The following is an 18,170-nucleotide window of genomic DNA, read 5'->3' on the forward strand; positions in this document are numbered from 1 at the left end:
GTTGAGTAAGAGGCCAGACAGTGGTGGTGTGAGCTGAGATGTTTGTCAAAAATGCTGAGAGTGTGTGATTGTGTGATAAAGGTGTTGAAATAATCAGTGGAACTAAATAGAAGTTGAGACCTGTCCAACAGCTCAGACGCTGTGAATGATGATGTCTGTACTGAAATAGAATCCTCTGAAGAAGAGTGTTATCAGAAAGAAAAAATGCAACCTAGATAGTGAGAACAGAGAATAATTGTCATCTACTGGGTCTCTGATAGAACTTATTTGTGAGTGGAAAACAGTGTAGCAAGCTCAAGACACAGAAACAAGTGCCAAAGATCTTATTTCCTGATATTTCCTTCATTAATGTCTATAAAGTTCAAATTGGTAAAACTGACAGTCTGAAAAGCAAAGCAATCAAATAATGCAAACATATTTAATAACATGAAAGAAGACTACAGAGGAGAAATACAGCTTTTTAGCCTCCTGTAATAGATGTGATTGATGCTAACAATTTTAATGTAAAACTTAGTGCAGTTTTTAGCAGTTTCTTCTTTGTGTTTATTTTTACAAAGGTGAAAGACACAAAGGTACTTGTAGCAACTGAACAACCCAAGATGTTAGAGAGACTTCAGGAAGCAAATATTCTCTTAGAGGACATTCAGAAGGGGCTGAATACTTACTTGGAGTCAAAAAGATTATTTTTCCCAAGGTAAATTAATTTAAAAGGCCTAAGTTAGAAACAAGAAGCATGAGCTCTTTCAAACCATTTCTACTGAGCTGAAAAGTCTCATTTTATAAACATATGTGGGACACAGTCACATGGAGCAAAAAATGAAAAGCTGTTCTCATCTCCAGACATAACTCATTCTCCTCAGTTATGAAATGCTGGGAGCAGGCGGGGATGGGGAGGCACAATCTGTCTGTCACAGTGTAAACTTTGATTAGAGAGGCTTTCTTACTCACACGGTGTTTTTGAAGGAGCTTGCTACCTTCCCCTGGCTGATATGCAATTATGTCCCTGCCCTACCCTCTTTAGAGGTGTGTGATCCGTGGGAGTTGTACATGATCACGAGGAGCAGGATTCAGGGTTTGTACAGGGTAATTAATGGCTGCCTGGAGCCATCTGGTCTTTCCTGCCTGAGTTTGAGAAGCCTTTTTGTTCCTTTGCATAAAAAGATGGTCACATTGAAATGCTGAAAAAACAGATGTGACGGGTTTTATAATGTTAAAAATTGCTTAAGGAAAAGTATTTGAGATGATAATTTCCTCTCTGATACACTAGTGTCTTAAGCAACAATAAAACCAATTGCATGAATCGATTATTAATGGCAATTTTCATGATTGGAAAGTAATTGTATTTTTCTGGCAGATTCTTCTTCCTGTCTAACGATGAGCTGCTTGAAATACTGTCTGAAACAAAGGATCCACTTCGAGTACAACCACATTTAAAGAAGTGTTTTGAAGGAATTGCTAAACTGGAATTCACAGAAGATCTGGAGATCATAGGCATGATCAGTTCTGAGAAAGAAATTGTTCCTTTCATAGATAAAATCTATCCAGTGAAAGCAAATGTAATTTAAAAAAAATTTTTACTATATGAAATTAGATTAATACATAATACATTGCATAAAGTGCATGTTTTTGAGGGAATTAGGTTTAAATAATTTAGAATCACATCATGAAAGGAGTTTAGAAAGTGAGAGTGCAGACTGGTATTCTAGAATAAAAAGGATTTCCTACCAAAAGGAGTGAGACATACCAATTTTGCAGTAAATTCCTCTGAAAGGGGAGGCCTGTTGTGAGTTACAGATACACTTTTCCCTTAATCCTGCAGGAACAAAGCATGCCCTGGGTTAAAATGAGCAGCCTTACCTGACCATGCAATCTGTGTTTTTTGTTTATGCTTATATGAAACATATCCAGCTGTTTCTTTAGCTTGGTTGTCTTTAGAGTTAGCTTAATATACCTGCCTTCAGACAGTGTAAACAACAGTATTACCTGTCAGAACCTGGGAAATTTCAACTTTTATTCCTTTTATATACAACACCCAGGTCCAAAGAAAGCATATTTAAGCCTAACACATTTCAAATAATTTGTCACTGAAGAATATAACCAGGAAATGTGTGTTGACTCTTAACTGCTTTTCTTTCTTGAAGGGCATGGTAGAAAAATGGCTTCTGCAAGTAGAAGAAATGATGTTGGCCAGTGTAAGACAAGTTCTTCAAGATGGCATAAAAGGATATAGCCAGGTAATTATTCCTGACCTATGCTGTAAGTTAGATTTCACAAGCAAATATACATGAACAGGTTGCTCAAATTCTTAACCAGGGAAACATGTTTGAAGCTAAGTGGAATCCAGCTCTTCTTGTTCAGTAGTACCAGTCTGAAGTTTTAACTCTGAAGTTTCATGAAGAAAAAGTATCAAAGCTTTACATGCTGATTCCCATTTATTTGCAGCATGAGACAAAAGACATTTGGGGAAAGTAATTGTTATCAGTGGCATAATCTAATGTGTTCATATGACTTCTTGTGTCTGGAATGATCTTTTGGTTTAAGGTTCCTCGAAAAGAGTGGGTACTTCAGTGGCCTGGACAGGCAGTTATTTGTGTTTCATCCATTTATTGGACAGAAGAAGTGTCCGGGGCTATAAGGACAAGAGCTTTACAAGTAAGATTTTTTTACTTTCTATTTCTAGGCACTGAACTCTGATTAATTAATGAAAAGCTCCTTTTAGCAAAGGAGAGCCTCAATCAACAACACATTGCGATTTATTCACGCAGTGTGCTTTATTTTGTTTTTCCTTTTGTGTTGGGTCTTAGCAGAGGTTTGTTCCCATTTACTTTGGGGTGTATCAGGAGAAATCCTACTGAAGGAAATGGTATTACTTCATTTACAAGTGATACTGGTGTAAGCTAAAGTACCAAACAAAAAGTGACAGACCATTGTTAAACACCATGTGTTTTTATTTCTAATTCATGTCTTTACATGGGAAGCCTCAGAGAAACATGCAGACAGAAATCTCTCTTTACAGAATGGTGAAGTTATTTCAGAGAATCACAGAATCAATGAGGTTGGAAAAGACCTCTGAGCCCTTTGAGTCCAGCCCATGACCCAACAGCACTTTGTCAACCAGACCCTGGCACTGAGGGACATGTCCAGGCTCCTTAAACACCTCAGGGACAGTGACTCCACCACCTCCCTGGGCTGCCAATTCCCATGTCTAATCACTCTTTTTGTGCAGAAATTCTTCCTAATGTCCAACCTAAACCTCCCCTGGCGCAGCTCAAGACTGTCCTCTTGTCCTGTCACTCGTTACCTGGGAGCAGAGCCCAGCCCCCACCTGGCTCCAACCTCGTTTCAGGGAGCTGTGGAAAGTGATAAGGTCACCACTGATTTCTTGGCTATTGCTTGGCTCTCCTGGTGAGAAAGGTGCAGCAGCTAAATTTGTAATTTCATGCAAGAGACTTTTCTTACGTGTTCCTAGTGCCTCTGTCACTGCAGCAGTTTTAACTGTCACTTCACTGAGGCTTTGTTCAAATGCCTGCTCAAGCAGTGGAAATAATTCACTGGGCTTTTCTGTGATCCTATTTAATCTGGGTGGATGAGGATTTATTTGGAGATTAATTCTGTCAACAGAATGTTTGGGCTGCTTTTTAAATGTTGGAGTAGAAAAGTATTAATAAGCTTTACAACAAATACTATATTTTAATATTGGCTTTTTGTTTCTGTATCCCTACTGAATTTCTTAGATTTAGCTTGCCTATATTGTTTAACACCAGTGGAAGATCTTATTCCATATGTCCAGACAGAACTAAAAATGTTTATTACTTTCAGAGAAAGTATCCTGAACAATCCACAGCTGGAGAAAAATGAGAAGGAATCACAGAACAGTGAATCACAGAATATAAGGGACCTCTGGACTTCATGTAGTCCGACCTCTGTTTAAACTAGAGCCAACTAAACCATGTTGCTAATGGATTTGGTCCCATATGCCCATTCCTTTCTGGTATGGGGGAACCAAAACAAAGAGTATCTGCTCCTCTCCCATCGTAGAGTTTTGTCATTTCCATTAGGAAGAAAGATAAGACTTCTGCTTATATTACTTTCAAGCCATAAATATTTTTGAAGTGTTCCTAGTAAAATAAAATGCCAGAATACAAAAGAGAATTTTAAATGTTTGTGTAGTGCCCAGACTTCCATTAATATGTTTTGTTGGAGGGGCTGTCTACAATGATTGCGCCCATAGGAGCTTAGGACCTGCTGGCTACAGCATCTCATTAATGCCTGTGTTTGTTTCTGTGACAGGATTTCTTGGAGAAGAGCAATCTACAGATTAGGGACATAGTTGAGTTAGTGAGAGGAAAGCTGTCCAGTGGAGCCCGGCTGACCCTTGGAGCTCTCATTGTCATCGATGTGCACGGTAACGTGCAGCTGCTGCTGCCCTTGTTCCACCTGGGGCAGTTCTGCTCTCATTAGCTGGGTGGGCTCTTGGAGAGAGGCACCTAAAATGCTTGCTCTGAATCAGCCTTTACAGAGTTGTTGCTCAGTTCTTTGGGCAAATGGGGATTGCTCAGTACTGCGCAAGGATCTCCCATCTACTTAGAACAGATACTGGAATCTGGTTAAAATTAACCTGATTCCCTATTCAAAACAAGTGCAAATTCCTCTCTAATGTGAAATCCAGCCTCTAAATGTTGAATTACTCTTATATAGCTCTAAGTAAATGTTACTTTACTTATAAGTTGTTTTAAATAAACTAACACAGTAGAAGTGTTTACATTTTTCAAACAATCTCTGTCGTACTCTGCAGCTCGTGATGTGGTCTCAAAATTGCTTGAAGATAAAGTCATAGATCTGAATGACTTCCAGTGGATTTCTCAGCTGAGATACTACTGGGAAGAGAATGATGTGATAGTGCGAATGATCACAACAGAAATGAAATATGGTTATGAGTATCTGGGCAATTCTCAGCGTCTGGTTATAACCCCACTGACAGATCGATGTTATAGGTAAAGCCATATTGTCTGTGAATAATGTTTTCATTTTTTGGATTGATCTGTGTTTACTTTCATTTGTTCTAGTTAATAATAGCAGCTAGTATTCTTCTGTAGAATTTAGAGGCAAATCTTATATATCTTTGCCCAAATATGGTAAAATATTTACAATGTATAGGCTTCTACACCAGTAGAGTAATAGACTCTATTGTATCCAACAAAGTGCTTCTGAAAAGAGGTGGCAACACATGGCAATGGAACTGCAAATTCTACAGTAGCACTGGTCAATTAATTAATCTGAAATAAGACACACAGTTTGGGTATGCCTGCCTGTAAGATAAATGAAGTAATTATAGAGCCCCAATAGTCCAAACCAGCACACCTTCACAGATGTTTGAATGCAGTTAAACGCTTCCTGTTCCTCCACCGCCTTGCAAGAGGTTGTAGTGGAAATGCTTCAGTCCTCAAGGTTAAAATATTCAAAGGCATGTGGTATTTCACTTCTGGTGAGCCCTGAGGACATGAGTCAAAGCCTTTGAATGAGGATTTTGTAAAATAATCAGATCACTCCAGTGTTAACAGGGATCTCATTTTAGTAAGATGTTCACTTGAAAAGCAGTGTGATTCCCGGGTTTTTGTACCAACCTTTATGCTTTCTCATCCATTTCTAAAGATTGGCTGAATTTATAAAGCCAGCTTCAAGCTCTTGCCAGTTCAAGTGCCACTTGAGGGAAATGCATGCTTTTGCAGACTCTACCATTTTGCTCATGGCACTGTTCATTTGCTTGTGTAATTGTGGATATACAAAGTGGATGCATGTAATAAAAGCCTTGACATTCCTTTTAGGCCAAGTGGCTGAATGTGAGCTTCCACAATTAGGAATCACTTATGAGACAATACTGGGTTTTTAGGGCAAGCTGAAAAGTCAGTAGAGAAACAAGTAAATTGTTTCCAGGGGAGCCTGGATAGGAAAATACTTATCAATCCATTCAGAAAGAATCTGACGTTAAAGATTGCTGTTTCTAATGCCTGTGTTCTTGGTAATGTAGGACGTTAATGGGTGCCTTGAAATTAAATCTTGGTGGTGCTCCAGAAGGGCCTGCTGGAACTGGCAAAACAGAAACAACAAAAGATCTAGCAAAAGCAATAGCTAAGCAGGTACCAAAACTCCCTTTTTTCTACTTTCCACTGTTTATGTTTGGTTATGTAGTAGATATTTCTTAAAATGCCATTCTTAAGCAAGTGCTGCTTGTTTTGTAGCTATTCCTTTACAGTTGGACTTGAACATGTTAAGGTCTTTTCCATTCTAATGATCCTGTGGTTCTGTTCTTTATTCACAGGACCAGTTGATAAGAAGCACACATTTAGGACTGTGTCTATATGGCATCCTGGTTTTCTAATTCAAAATTAGCAACAGTAATCTCTTCCCATTTTAGATGCTAAGAATTTTATAGTGGACTTTGCGTTAATACTGAGAAATGCTCTCTGTGTTTTTGTTGTAGTGTGTTGTCTTTAATTGCTCTGATGGCCTCGATTACAAGGCAATGGGCAAGTTCTTTAAGGGGCTGGCACAAGCTGGGGCGTGGGCCTGCTTTGACGAGTTCAATAGAATTGAGGTAATGTTTTAACTCAGACAAATAAAACAAGAAAGCTTTAATTTAAGACACAAGAAGTTTTAGATTTAGACATGACAGCAGTATTGCCAATTTTCTGCTTTTACTTGTGGTGAGGCCTCTTTGTTTTGATAATTAGTGACACAGAAATAGGCACTCAGCTGCCTGCTCTAGAAGCACACGCTTACCTGTGCTGTGTTGCAGAAGTGCTGTGTTCTGGGTCAATTTAGCAGAAAAAAAAGTCCTTTACATTTTTTTCTCTTGTATGTGATACTCATTTGTTGGGAAAGAACTGTTCTTGTCTTCTCCTTGAGAAATCAAGCTACAGTTGTGGAGCTGCATTTGCCTGTATTCAGCACAAGACAGACAAATCCCAGTGGAGTTACTCCTGTAATGACTAGAACTGAGTGTCACTAACTGAGTGACCTGGTCACCAGGCTGTGTAAACAGACACATCTAATTCCCCCCTTGATCTTGGTCACCAGGCTGTGTAAACAGACACATCTAATTCCCCCCTTGATCTTACTCTGGTCCTTTTGGTTTAAATTTGGTCCCTAATGGCTTTGGATAAGTTTTATTGTTACTTTGATGGAATTCAATTTAAGTACATACTAGTAAATGTGGAAATTTCATTGAATTCTATTTCGTATGATTGGTATCTTTAACTCCTTAATTTTCCCATTTTTCTGTTGGAGCTTGTTTCCTAGTGAATTCAAGTGTTAGCATTCCTTCTCCAGTATTCTTTTACCTTGATACTTTAAAACACTCAGGATTAGCACTGGGCAGCCTTACCTGTTATTTACCTTCAGTTTTGGGCATTGAGTGAGTCAGTTTTTCCAGAGCCTAAACGCTATGTATCTGAGTTGAAGGGAAAGTGCTTTTAGAGGCCTCCAGAGGGAGTTCCTGTCCAACTAACTTAGATGTCTACATTCAGGCACACGGTATTTCCCTGTGGAGGCTTTCAGAAGCCTCTGTTGATCGATCTCTGTTAGTTGAGTAGAGCATAGTGGCACTAACTTTCAGAGGATCCCTTCCATAGGCAGCTAATATATAGGCTGAGGGTGATTTTCCCTGGAGGAATGCAAATACAGCCATTAAAATATGTAAACAAAACCATTTTATATTATCTCCAAGTGTCTTATGCTTTCCAATCTGTTCTGTCTGTATTAGGTTGAAGTGTTATCTGTAGTTGCCCAACAAATACTTAGCATCCAGCAGGCTATCATTCGCAAACTCAAAAAATTCATCTTTGAAGGGACAGAGATCTCTCTTAATCCCACGTGTGCTGTGTTTATTACGATGAATCCTGGCTATGCTGGACGGGCAGAGTTGCCTGATAATCTGAAGGTAAGTCTGAAATCCTGCTTTCTTGTAGAAATTAAACTGAATTTTCAACTTCTAGTCTATAGTGATGAGAAAAGTCAGCAGTCGAATAGTAAACTGATGTGTAACAGTTGCTTAAGGAAGAAAAACACCATCACTCTGAACATCCCCTCCCTTGCTTCTTCTGCTGAGCATCCCCCCATATGCTCTGGAATAGCCCTTGGCTCAGCTGTCCTGGCTGAGTCCCCTCCCAACTCCTTGTGCACCCCCATCCTCCCGGCTGGTGCGTGGGGTGAGGAGCAGGAAAGGCCTTGACTCTGTGTGAGCTCTGCTCAGCAGTAACAAAAACACCCTGGAATTATAACACTTTCCAGCACAAATCCAAAGCACAGCCTCAGGCAGCTACTGTGAAGCAAATTAACTCTACCCCAGCCAAAACCAGCACAACTGATAACCTGTTCAAGTGTATCCCGCTGTGCTTTTCGCCAAGCTTTAGTAAAGTTAGGGTTGTACAAAATGCACAGATGAAAGGGCTCAGTCTAATCATACTGATACCAGTTTACAGCTTTAACTGTGCTCTCCCTAAGTGGAAATTCTCTGGGTTTACAATGGCTTGGTGATCCCAATCCCAATTTAAATTTATTATAACTTTGTGAGTTGCTAAGATGCTATGGAGAGACTGATATGGTCTTGGTTCTTTTTCTAGGATTGCCACAATCCTTTGCATCATCTTTTACAGGGCATTAACCACACTATGTGTTAGTTTGTTATGAAAGTGAGATGAATGTCACCTCCCTTTTCCTGTATTCATAGTTCTTTAGAATTGACTCTTTCTAAGCATTTGTTACTGCAGTGCTTAGCACAGACCTCTTGAACCTCTTGATAAGATCAGAATAGAATAGAACAGATTTCTAAAGAAGTCTCATAGATTTCAAATGATTCATGAATTTATGGAGAGATGCTATTCTTACAAAACAGGCACAATTTATTACAGTATCCCATAGTCAAAAGTTGGCATCTTTCTTTTTTCCTTATAGGCACTGTTCCGAACAGTTGCCATGATGGTCCCAGATTATGCCTTGATTGGGGAAATTTCACTTTATTCAATGGGATTTCTGGACTCTAAGAGGTAAGACATGCTGAATTTTCTACCTTAGTTGAGTCTGATATACCTCATTCCTCTATAAGGCATATATGTGTGTTTGAGGCACACATGGAAGGCTGTCCATGTTTTTTTTCCTCCAGAAAGTACTTCTCAATCTCCTGCTTCCTTGTCAATTCTCATTTACCACCTCATGTTGCCAGATGTGCACTTCTACACAGGATCATTCGGAAAATATATCAGAATATCAGACAGAATTCCTAAATGATGCACACATTCTCTAGCATGGCATAATCTACAGTCTTGCTTCCCAGGTGTTTTGGGCCATCTTGTCAGCTGCTGTATCTTAGAATCACTGCAGTTACTTTGTGTATATAAATAGGTAAATTATTTTCCTTGCATGGTGAGCTATTTTCACTTTACATGCTATATTTTGTTATCCACAGTCTTGCCCAGAAAATTGTTGCCACTTACCGTTTGTGCTCAGAGCAGTTGTCATCTCAGCACCACTATGATTATGGCATGCGTGCAGTTAAATCTGTCCTGACAGCTGCAGGGAACCTAAAACTCAAGTACCCAACTGAAAATGAAAGTGTGTTGTTACTTCGGGCTTTGCTGGATGTTAATTTGGCCAAGTTCTTGTCCCAGGATGTGCCATTGTTTCAGGTAAGGTATCAGGCCAGTGTGTTTTAGGTTTTATGATGATGAGATCCATTATAAGAACCTGCAGAAACAGGTCATTATCTTAATTTAGAATGGTTTGATCTAGATGATGCCATATTAGTGTAGAGTTATTTCAGTCCACTGGTCTGGAGGAACTCTTTGGTTCTGTTAGGATTATTCTGAAAAGCAAACTTTCAATGGTGCCTTTAAAGTTATTCTAGAAAATGTTGTAGAAGGTATCTTGTTAAAAATCATCTTGTGCTGTTTTATTTGTGGAAATCATTCTTTGAAATGTCACATTCTGACTTTGTGCTCCAAAAGAGATGTGGATAATTAAGGTCAATTAGAAATTTGAGTTCAGAATAAAAATGATGACGTTTCTTTTTGCATGCTGCTTTAATAGAAAGCAAAGACTTTGTTAAGCTACAAAGCAATCAATATTAAAGACTAAAAGCTAGGGTACAAGCACAGCCACAGTCACTGCTCTGAAATTTTGGAGCACACACCCTTCTATTTAATCACTGAAATTCTTTCAACTACTTTCACATCCTTTTGTGTAATCCTGATGGGGGCAAATTTGCAAAGTTTAAGCTTCTTTTTGCAATAGCAGTATGCTCATGAAAACTGCAGGCACAGGTTTCAGTTTCATGTATACAGAATACTTCCATGGCTTCAGTTTGCCTAGAAGTTAGTTTTGTTAGTTTGTTAGTTAGTTGGCTGAGGACATTTGGTTTTAAGCTTCTGTTATCTGTATGAATATTGTTTTACTTGGGAATTTTCTCTTTTTGTAACCTATGTTTAAATGGTGTTCTATTCTGTCTTTCCTTAACAGGGTATCATATCTGACCTGTTTCCTGGAGTGGTTCTTCCTACACCAGACTATGACCTATTTTGCAAGGCACTAACTGAAAATATTGAAAAATTGAATCTTCAACCAGTGCCATGGTTCATTGGAAAAATTATTCAGGTTTGTTTTCACATACTTCTGGGGATGAAAAGCATGAGAGCAGAAACATTCTTCATTCACTGTCTGTGTCATGAATGAATAGCTAATAATTTCCTTACCAATTGATGGAATATTACAAATGGAGTAAAAATCATGGAATAAAAGCCCGCTTTGATCACAGTAATTCTGTAATTCAGACAGTCTGTGAAGGAGCTAAACCAGGAAATATCAACCTCAACCTGATAAAAAAGTCTTCTTAGGGGTTGTAACAAGTCTGTTTGATGGTGTTTTTGCTTTGACTTGAGGTTTGACAAGATCTTGTGGGGTGACTGAAGAAGTTCCCACTCCTGCAGTCCAAAGACAGCCTCTGTGGGACCGGCCATATGCCAGATCCTCAGAGCTGTAGCTTCAGTCCCTTCTTGTCAGCCTCTCTGGTAACCACTGATTCCAGTTCAGGCCCTTTCAGTTCAGGGCTGTGATCTCCAGTGTCTCGTTAGTGCCCTCACACCCTGCACAGTGCTGCTGTTGCAGCTGAGAGATGACATTTAGCAAGGAGAAAGGGAGGATGCCTGGGGAAAACGACTTCTTAAATTGTATCAGTGAGAATTGCCATAAAAGCATGACTGCCCCCTGATTTGGATGAAGGCTTTGGTCAGCCAGCAGAGTGCAGAGATTTGGTTGTGTCACATCTGAAAGCAGGAGAGAGACTTCTACTTTCATACACATAACACATAACACTTGCTTTTGTGCCATGTTAAGGAGTGGCTCTCCTGTCACTGGCAGGTGTATGAAATGATGCTGGTGCGCCATGGTTTCATGATCGTTGGAGATCCTATGAGTGGGAAGACCAGTTCATACAAAGTGCTGGCTGGAGCCCTGGCTGATTTGTGTGCAGGTAACATTGTCCAGCCACAAACTTCTCATTAAATGAAGTCAATTCTATGACTGTTATTTTTCCTTTGCTGAGATATGCCCAGGTTGTTAATTGTCCTATATTCTCCTTCCTTGACTGCAAAATTTCTATTAATTGAACTATTTTTGTCTGGTATATTTGTCTGATAGTATTTTTGTTTACATCTGCTGAAACAGTAAGCCATACTAATGTGTTTATGCTTTTCTGAATTTTGTTAGGCATTTTATTTGGCATAATACTCTTGAAAAAATTTGCTCTGATAGGATATTGTAAGTAGCTCCCGTAAGTACATGAAATCTATGCTGCTCTGCTTTTTCTTTTTTTCATGTGTTTTTTTACAGCAGGCTTCTTGCTTCCCTTGTACAAGTAAGGGAATTTCGTATTTACTGCTACTTAGATGCCAGATATCTGGGGTTTCTTGCTTTGAGCAGCTAGAGTAGGATCCTCAGGAATCATCGAGTTCTGTACTTCAGCTATTGAATAAAGCTAACCTATCCAATTCTCAAGCTCATGTGTTTGCCTTTTTACACAGCAAACGCCATGGATGAATTTGCTGTTGAATACAAAGTTATTAATCCCAAAGCCATTACTATGGGGCAGTTGTATGGCAGTTTTGATCCTGTAAGTCACGAGTGGTCAGATGGAATTCTTGCAAAGGCCTTCAGGGAACAAGCATCTTCTACCACAGATGATCGCAAGTGGATTATTTTTGATGGCCCAGTGGATGCAGTTTGGATAGAGAACATGAACACTGTGCTGGATGATAATAAAAAGGTAGCCTAATTTTTTGCCTGTAACCTCGTCCTTGAATAAACAGACTTGATTTTAGTCATAGCAATATTGTTACTATGTTAGTCAAAGGAGGTGTGAAACTCAGGAAAGGCTGATGTGCTTAAAAGCACTGCTTTATTTCCCCAATTGTATGAGTGGGTTTAGATGGTATTAGATAATATTAACCTGTTACTTCTCTCTAGAAGCCTTGTCTTGCTTCTTCTTCATTGAAATGAGGTCTATCACTGAGGCTTTTTTATTGACCTTTTTAGGAAACTGAAATGCATGAACTCAGTTCTGTGATTGAAAACTGAACTTGCTTAAATTACCAAGTGAATAAATAAATTAAAAAAAAGATGCACGTCATAACTGCTTTTTCTTGCAGAGTTATTTAAAGATAGAGCATTGTTCTCTGTTTCTCTGCAAGCCTTACAGTAAGACATGGAAAAGTTGAGGTAAGGTCATAAAATATCATGTATTGTAAGGATACAAATGAATGAATGAGAAGTGACACTAAGTGGAATTTTCAGTGATTTTATGGCATTGCTTTGACTTCACAATCAGCACTGACATGACTAGACCATGTTTATGTGACGCTCTTCTTTCAGTTATGCTTAATGAGTGGTGAAATAATTCAGATGAACTCCAAAATGAGTTTAATCTTTGAGCCAGCGGACTTAGAGGAGGCATCTCCAGCAACTGTCAGCAGGTAACGTGAGAGCGTTCAAGCTTGAACTGTCCCACCTTGCACATGTATTCCTCTACCACAGGTGTTTGTTCTTCCCAGGTGTGGTATGATCTATATGGACCCACAACAGTTGGGTTGGAAGCCACTGAAGGATTCCTACATGAAAACTCTGCCTCCAAACCTGCAGGAAGAACACCGGGCGCTGGTGCGAGACTTCATTTTTTACCTAGGTCTAATTTAGATTGACTATAAGGTGATATTCACAGTTTGCCCACTTGAAGGCAGACAGGGAGAATCAAAACTTTTTTATTATTAACATTGACAGCTTAGTCTTGAAAGCCTTTTTCACCTCATTGCTTGCATGACAGAGAGCTCTTTGTGCTGTGTATTGTACTATGTCTTCAGTAGATGCAAATAAAAGTACGTGTTGGTGAGAATCAGCTTTTAATGCAAATTTAAAATCTCTATTATTAGGCATTAAAATCTAGTAAAATAATTGGAATAATATTAGGATTGGAGCTGTAGAAAACTTATTTATGTGATTTGAGAAGATCCCCTTTCAGTTTTTACAGGAAATTAGAATCAAATTCCCAAGAAGTATCAAGACTAGAAGAGCTCTTTATTTATAGTTTTCTTAGTTCATAAGAGTAAAATAATTATTCCTTAACCAATAGATAGCCTGACCCTTTAGTGCATCTTTTTGAGTACTAGTCCCTGGGAAAAGGGTGGGTCATGATTCCTGTCCTGTTTTCCAGTTTGAGTTCATGGAGCAGATACCACCAGCCATGGTCAGTATTAACTCGCCTGCTGTGGCACTCCTGCAGGCACCAGTCTGCCCCAGCATACTGGAATTTCTGCTGTGGCACAGTATCTGTGCTGAGTCCTCAGTAGGGGGCCTCTTTTTAAGGGAGGATGAAGCCTTTGCCTTTGTTTCTGTTGGAACAATTTTGTTGTTGCCTAAGCAAGACCGGGGTCTCTCTAGGCTGAGCTTCTGCTCTGCTGTCTGGATTAGTAACTTGGTAACAGAATTCCTGCTGAAAACTTCTCCATGGTGAAAGCAACTTGTTTTCACCATCAGATAGTGATGGTGTGACCTTGTGAACATTTCAGTATTGCCTCACACAGGCCCTTTCCTGATCTTGTCTCTGCCAACCTGGACAATTTCTGATGCCCTGTGTTTGACGGAGGGTGAATTGAGGGACAGTGGGGAATGTGGCAAGGCCTGCATTGTCACACAGCTGTTTCCTTTTCTCCTGGTAGGTCAGTGACTTGTTTATGTGGCTAGTCGAGCCCTGTTTAGATTTCATTCACCATCATTGCAAATTCATTGTGAAAACGTCCTCTATTCACCTGAGTTACAGCTTGATGAAACTCTATTCTTCTCTCCTTGGTACGTACCCTAAGCCACCTTCTTTTTATTTCAATTTTTCTTTTTTGTTCCTGCCATGTCCCAGGACAAAATGCAGGTTATAAGATGCAAGGAAATACCACAGGAATTCCTTACTGTTGAGTTCATACAACATGCTCAGTGATCTCACTGATCAGTATTACTAATAGTTCTTTGACCAGCATACAGAGCTTTCACATTTGGAAACTGGTGTCACTACAAAACTGAATATGATCTTGTGAGTGTTTTCTATGTTTTGCTTGCTGTTTGCTGACATCTGAAGAAGAGAGTTAGGACTCTTTCTAAATATTTTTCTTCCGATTTAATTTTTATTTGTAAACAGTATTTTACACAGACAAGATCCTCCTTTTGTAGATTGGCTTCATTCCACTGAAGACAGTGCTTTACTTTTGTCTCAGGATCCTTTTGCAAAAATGCATTTTGAATTGGGGTTTATGGTTGTTACTGGCATTTAACTAAAATTCAAAATACGTGTTTTAGATGAAATAAAGGAATCCGATGAAGAAGACAAGGAAAGCTTATCCAATCAGCAGATCACCTCATGGCTGCAGGCCCTTTTCCTTTTTGCTTTGGTGTGGACAATTGGAGGGATCATTGATGCAGACAGCAGAAGAAAATTTGATTCATTTTTCCGCAACTTGCTCAATGGAATGAATGAGGAAAACCCACGCCCTAAAAATGTGAAGCTTAACAAAAATAATATCTTCCCAGAAAAAGGTGCTTCTTCGTAACTGTACTTGCTTGGCCTTTTATAAAGCAGTAAGAAAGCTTGGCACTTAGTGTGCCTGGCAGATGTTAAGTCTGCAGCAGAGCCACCATCTGCCAAGCCTTGGGCTGCACAGTTGGGTGCCCTTTCCTGGCTCTTTTAACCAGGAGTAGCATATGCCTTCTGTTGTACTCAAACAATGTGGCTGAATCTGACCTAAAATAATTTGGTGATGATAATGGCAGTGGGGGGGGGGAAAGGGGGGGTGGGGGGTGTATTTTGTGTATCTACTAGAAAGCTTCCATTATCTCAGTGTTGAACATCTCACACTCAAATTAATGAAGTTTATAATTTAATCAGTGGGTTTTCCTATGTTGTGTTTTTCAATTAACAGGGAGTGTTTATGACTTCTATTTTCACAAGCGTGGCCATGGGCAGTGGCACATGTGGACAGACTACATCACAAAGGAAGAGCAAGTTATCGCCCCAGGGGCTAAGGTGCACATTGGGGTCTTTATTGTAGAAAATAATTATTTGACTAAATGGTTTAGAGGTATAAATAACTATATGAGGCTGTTCAATGATTGCTTTGCAACATTTCATTAGTCTCTGTAAGCTCCTGTTCATGCTTTTGTCTCAGTTCTGGTACCACCAACACTGGAAGTTCAGCACTGCAGGTGCACATGGAGCCCTGAGGTTGCCTGGTGGCTAAAATTTGGGTTCTGCTTTGTTCTCTAACAGCATCTGATATTGGGGAAACCATGGCAGGAAAAAGCCAAAGCCTGAATTTCCATTCCTTCATTTCTGTTTCCAGTGGTTAATCTTACGATATTATGGTATAAGTTACTTAGAGAAAGCAAGCAAAGAGATTTACTACTACTTTGGGATATGGGGAACAGTACTGAGAGTCCTGGATCCCCTCCATTTCCAAATAGGGACACTCAGATTTTGATGGCAGCTGTGAACTGAATGGAAGTGAAGCACATTAGAGATCTGCAGATGAAACTTCAAGATAACTTAAGCTTGTTCAACTTTGCATTGCATTGTAGTTGCAATTGTCTTGTCTACAAAGTACGTGAGAGATGTAAGGTTACATTTCATTCTGCTGCTGAAAATCTTCCCTCGGTATCAAATCCCCAGCTGCTAATTATGAGTAAAAAATGAGGAAGAGAAGGAAGTTTCCAAACCAGTGTTCCTTTCCCTTTGCACAGTAGGGTAACAGAACTAGGCCATGCTTACTCTATAGTTCTCCATCCAGGCTTTATATAATGTTTGTGAACCATGATATAGATAATACTGGTTGTGCTATTGACTGTACAAGCCCTGAACAAGAAGTGGGGCCATAGGGTCTACTAGAACCTTGTTATAGCTTAGGTTTTCAGACAATAGCATTTTATAAAAATGCATTTGTGCTGCAGGGTTCCTGTAGTTGCTTGCAAATTCATGTTGATTAAGGTATTAGATGTTAGATTTTCCTGTTTTATTTTACTTTCCTGCAGGTATCTGAGCTGATCATTCCAACAATGGAAACTGCCAGACAAATGTTTTTTCTTAAAACATATGTGGAGCATAGTGTCCCTTTGCTTTTTGTGGGTCCCACTGGCACTGGAAAAACAGCTATAACAAACAATTTTCTACTAAAACTTCCAAAGGAAAAATACATCCCAAGTTTCATCAACTTCTCTGCAAGAACCTCTGCTAACCAAACCCAGGATATTATTATGTCCAAGCTGGACAGAAGAAGAAAAGGATTATTTGGACCTCCTGCAGGGAAAGAAGCTATAATTTTTGTGGGTAAGACATATTTTTCATTTTTAAAAATCATTTTTATTCCAGCTTTAGGCAAAGGAAGTGGTTCACTGAGACTAGTAAATTTGGATTGCCTCAGTGCTTTTTGGCTTTTTTCAGGTATCCAGAGAATCATAGAATCCTAGAATCTCCCAAGCTGGAAGGGACACACAAGAACCATCAAAGAATTAGCACTGCCCTTGCTGAGAGGTTTAAGTGGTGGTTGTCTTCAGAATAGTTCTTAGAGTTGCAGTGGGACATGACATGAAATTAAACAAAATCACCAGCCACACTAAGTTAAGCCATCACCCCTAATTATCCCTGCGAGGTATAATTGTATTTGATTTTGGTTACTTCAATGGGAAGCATAAATAAAAACACACAGCCTTTTTCTACCTCTAGTTCAGTTATTTTTCCTTCTTAGAAGAAAACTAAATTCCTAAACACTGAGGTTTTTTATCCAATATCTGTGCTCTCCATAGATGACCTAAACATGCCTGAAAAGGAAGTGTATGGAGCACAGCCAGCTATTGAGCTTCTGAGGCAGTGGATTGATCACGGGCACTGGTACGACAGGAAAGATGCATCCCACATCAGTATCAGAGATGTGCTGCTTGTCTCAGCTATGGGCCCCCCCGGGGGAGGCAGGAATGACATTACAGGTAGGAAATGCATTAGTGTGGCAAGTGGTTATCTAGCTGACTGAACTTGTGAGGTGGGTTCAGGTTTGCTCATGGCAAATTCTGCATTTATCTGCCACTGGTGGATCTACAGGTGCACTCACTGAGTGGGACATTCCAAGTACAGGTCCATTAGGTTCAAGTTCAAATCTCTACCTTTTCCAGGGGGAGTTTAATCAACCTTAGAAAGAATGTTTTTATGTTGATTAAACAGTGAATGACGAAAGTTATTCTAAAATTAGCGATGGAGATTATTTCCATTTTCTGTTCTTTGGAAAAGGGAGGGAATACATCTTCTTACCATGTCTCTGGCAAGTCTCTTCTGAAGTTGTATCTGCTGCTGCTAAGGTAGGCTGCCTGCATTTATTTACAAGCATGTTACCTGCAACTCCACAATTCCTGTCACAGCAGCATAAGGGAGGTTATATTTTCTAACAAAAAAATTACGTAAATAAAAGCCCTAATGTAGCTGCAGCTACATTATTATAGGCTACATACATCTGCATTGTTATAAAGCACTTCCTTCTACTTCCCTTCATATAAACACTGTGGTACAGATATAACTGTATGTGCTCTGAGGAGACTTTATG

General features: G+C 39.4%; 1 protein-coding gene across 1 annotated transcript in view; it reads left to right on the forward strand.

Annotated features, from left to right (window-relative positions):
* Positions 1-18,170, forward strand: part of DNAH3 (dynein axonemal heavy chain 3) — a 56,221-nt gene that overhangs the window by 16,847 nt on the left and 21,204 nt on the right. Inside the window, exons 23-43 of the mRNA XM_069029937.1 lie at positions 558-694; positions 1,355-1,556; positions 2,142-2,234; positions 2,542-2,652; positions 4,291-4,405; positions 4,796-4,994; positions 6,029-6,137; positions 6,482-6,595; positions 7,763-7,939; positions 8,953-9,044; positions 9,464-9,683; positions 10,513-10,647; positions 11,410-11,521; positions 12,072-12,313; positions 12,919-13,019; positions 13,098-13,203; positions 14,259-14,388; positions 14,887-15,123; positions 15,507-15,610; positions 16,612-16,906; positions 17,383-17,562. Coding sequence (XP_068886038.1) covers positions 558-694; positions 1,355-1,556; positions 2,142-2,234; positions 2,542-2,652; positions 4,291-4,405; positions 4,796-4,994; positions 6,029-6,137; positions 6,482-6,595; positions 7,763-7,939; positions 8,953-9,044; positions 9,464-9,683; positions 10,513-10,647; positions 11,410-11,521; positions 12,072-12,313; positions 12,919-13,019; positions 13,098-13,203; positions 14,259-14,388; positions 14,887-15,123; positions 15,507-15,610; positions 16,612-16,906; positions 17,383-17,562 — 3,211 coding nt within the window. The remainder of the gene's footprint in view (positions 1-557; positions 695-1,354; positions 1,557-2,141; positions 2,235-2,541; positions 2,653-4,290; positions 4,406-4,795; positions 4,995-6,028; positions 6,138-6,481; positions 6,596-7,762; positions 7,940-8,952; positions 9,045-9,463; positions 9,684-10,512; positions 10,648-11,409; positions 11,522-12,071; positions 12,314-12,918; positions 13,020-13,097; positions 13,204-14,258; positions 14,389-14,886; positions 15,124-15,506; positions 15,611-16,611; positions 16,907-17,382; positions 17,563-18,170) is intronic.

Source organism: Aphelocoma coerulescens, chromosome 14 (genome assembly GCF_041296385.1).
Source record: "Aphelocoma coerulescens isolate FSJ_1873_10779 chromosome 14, UR_Acoe_1.0, whole genome shotgun sequence".
NCBI classification, from domain to species: Eukaryota; Metazoa; Chordata; class Aves; order Passeriformes; family Corvidae; genus Aphelocoma; species Aphelocoma coerulescens.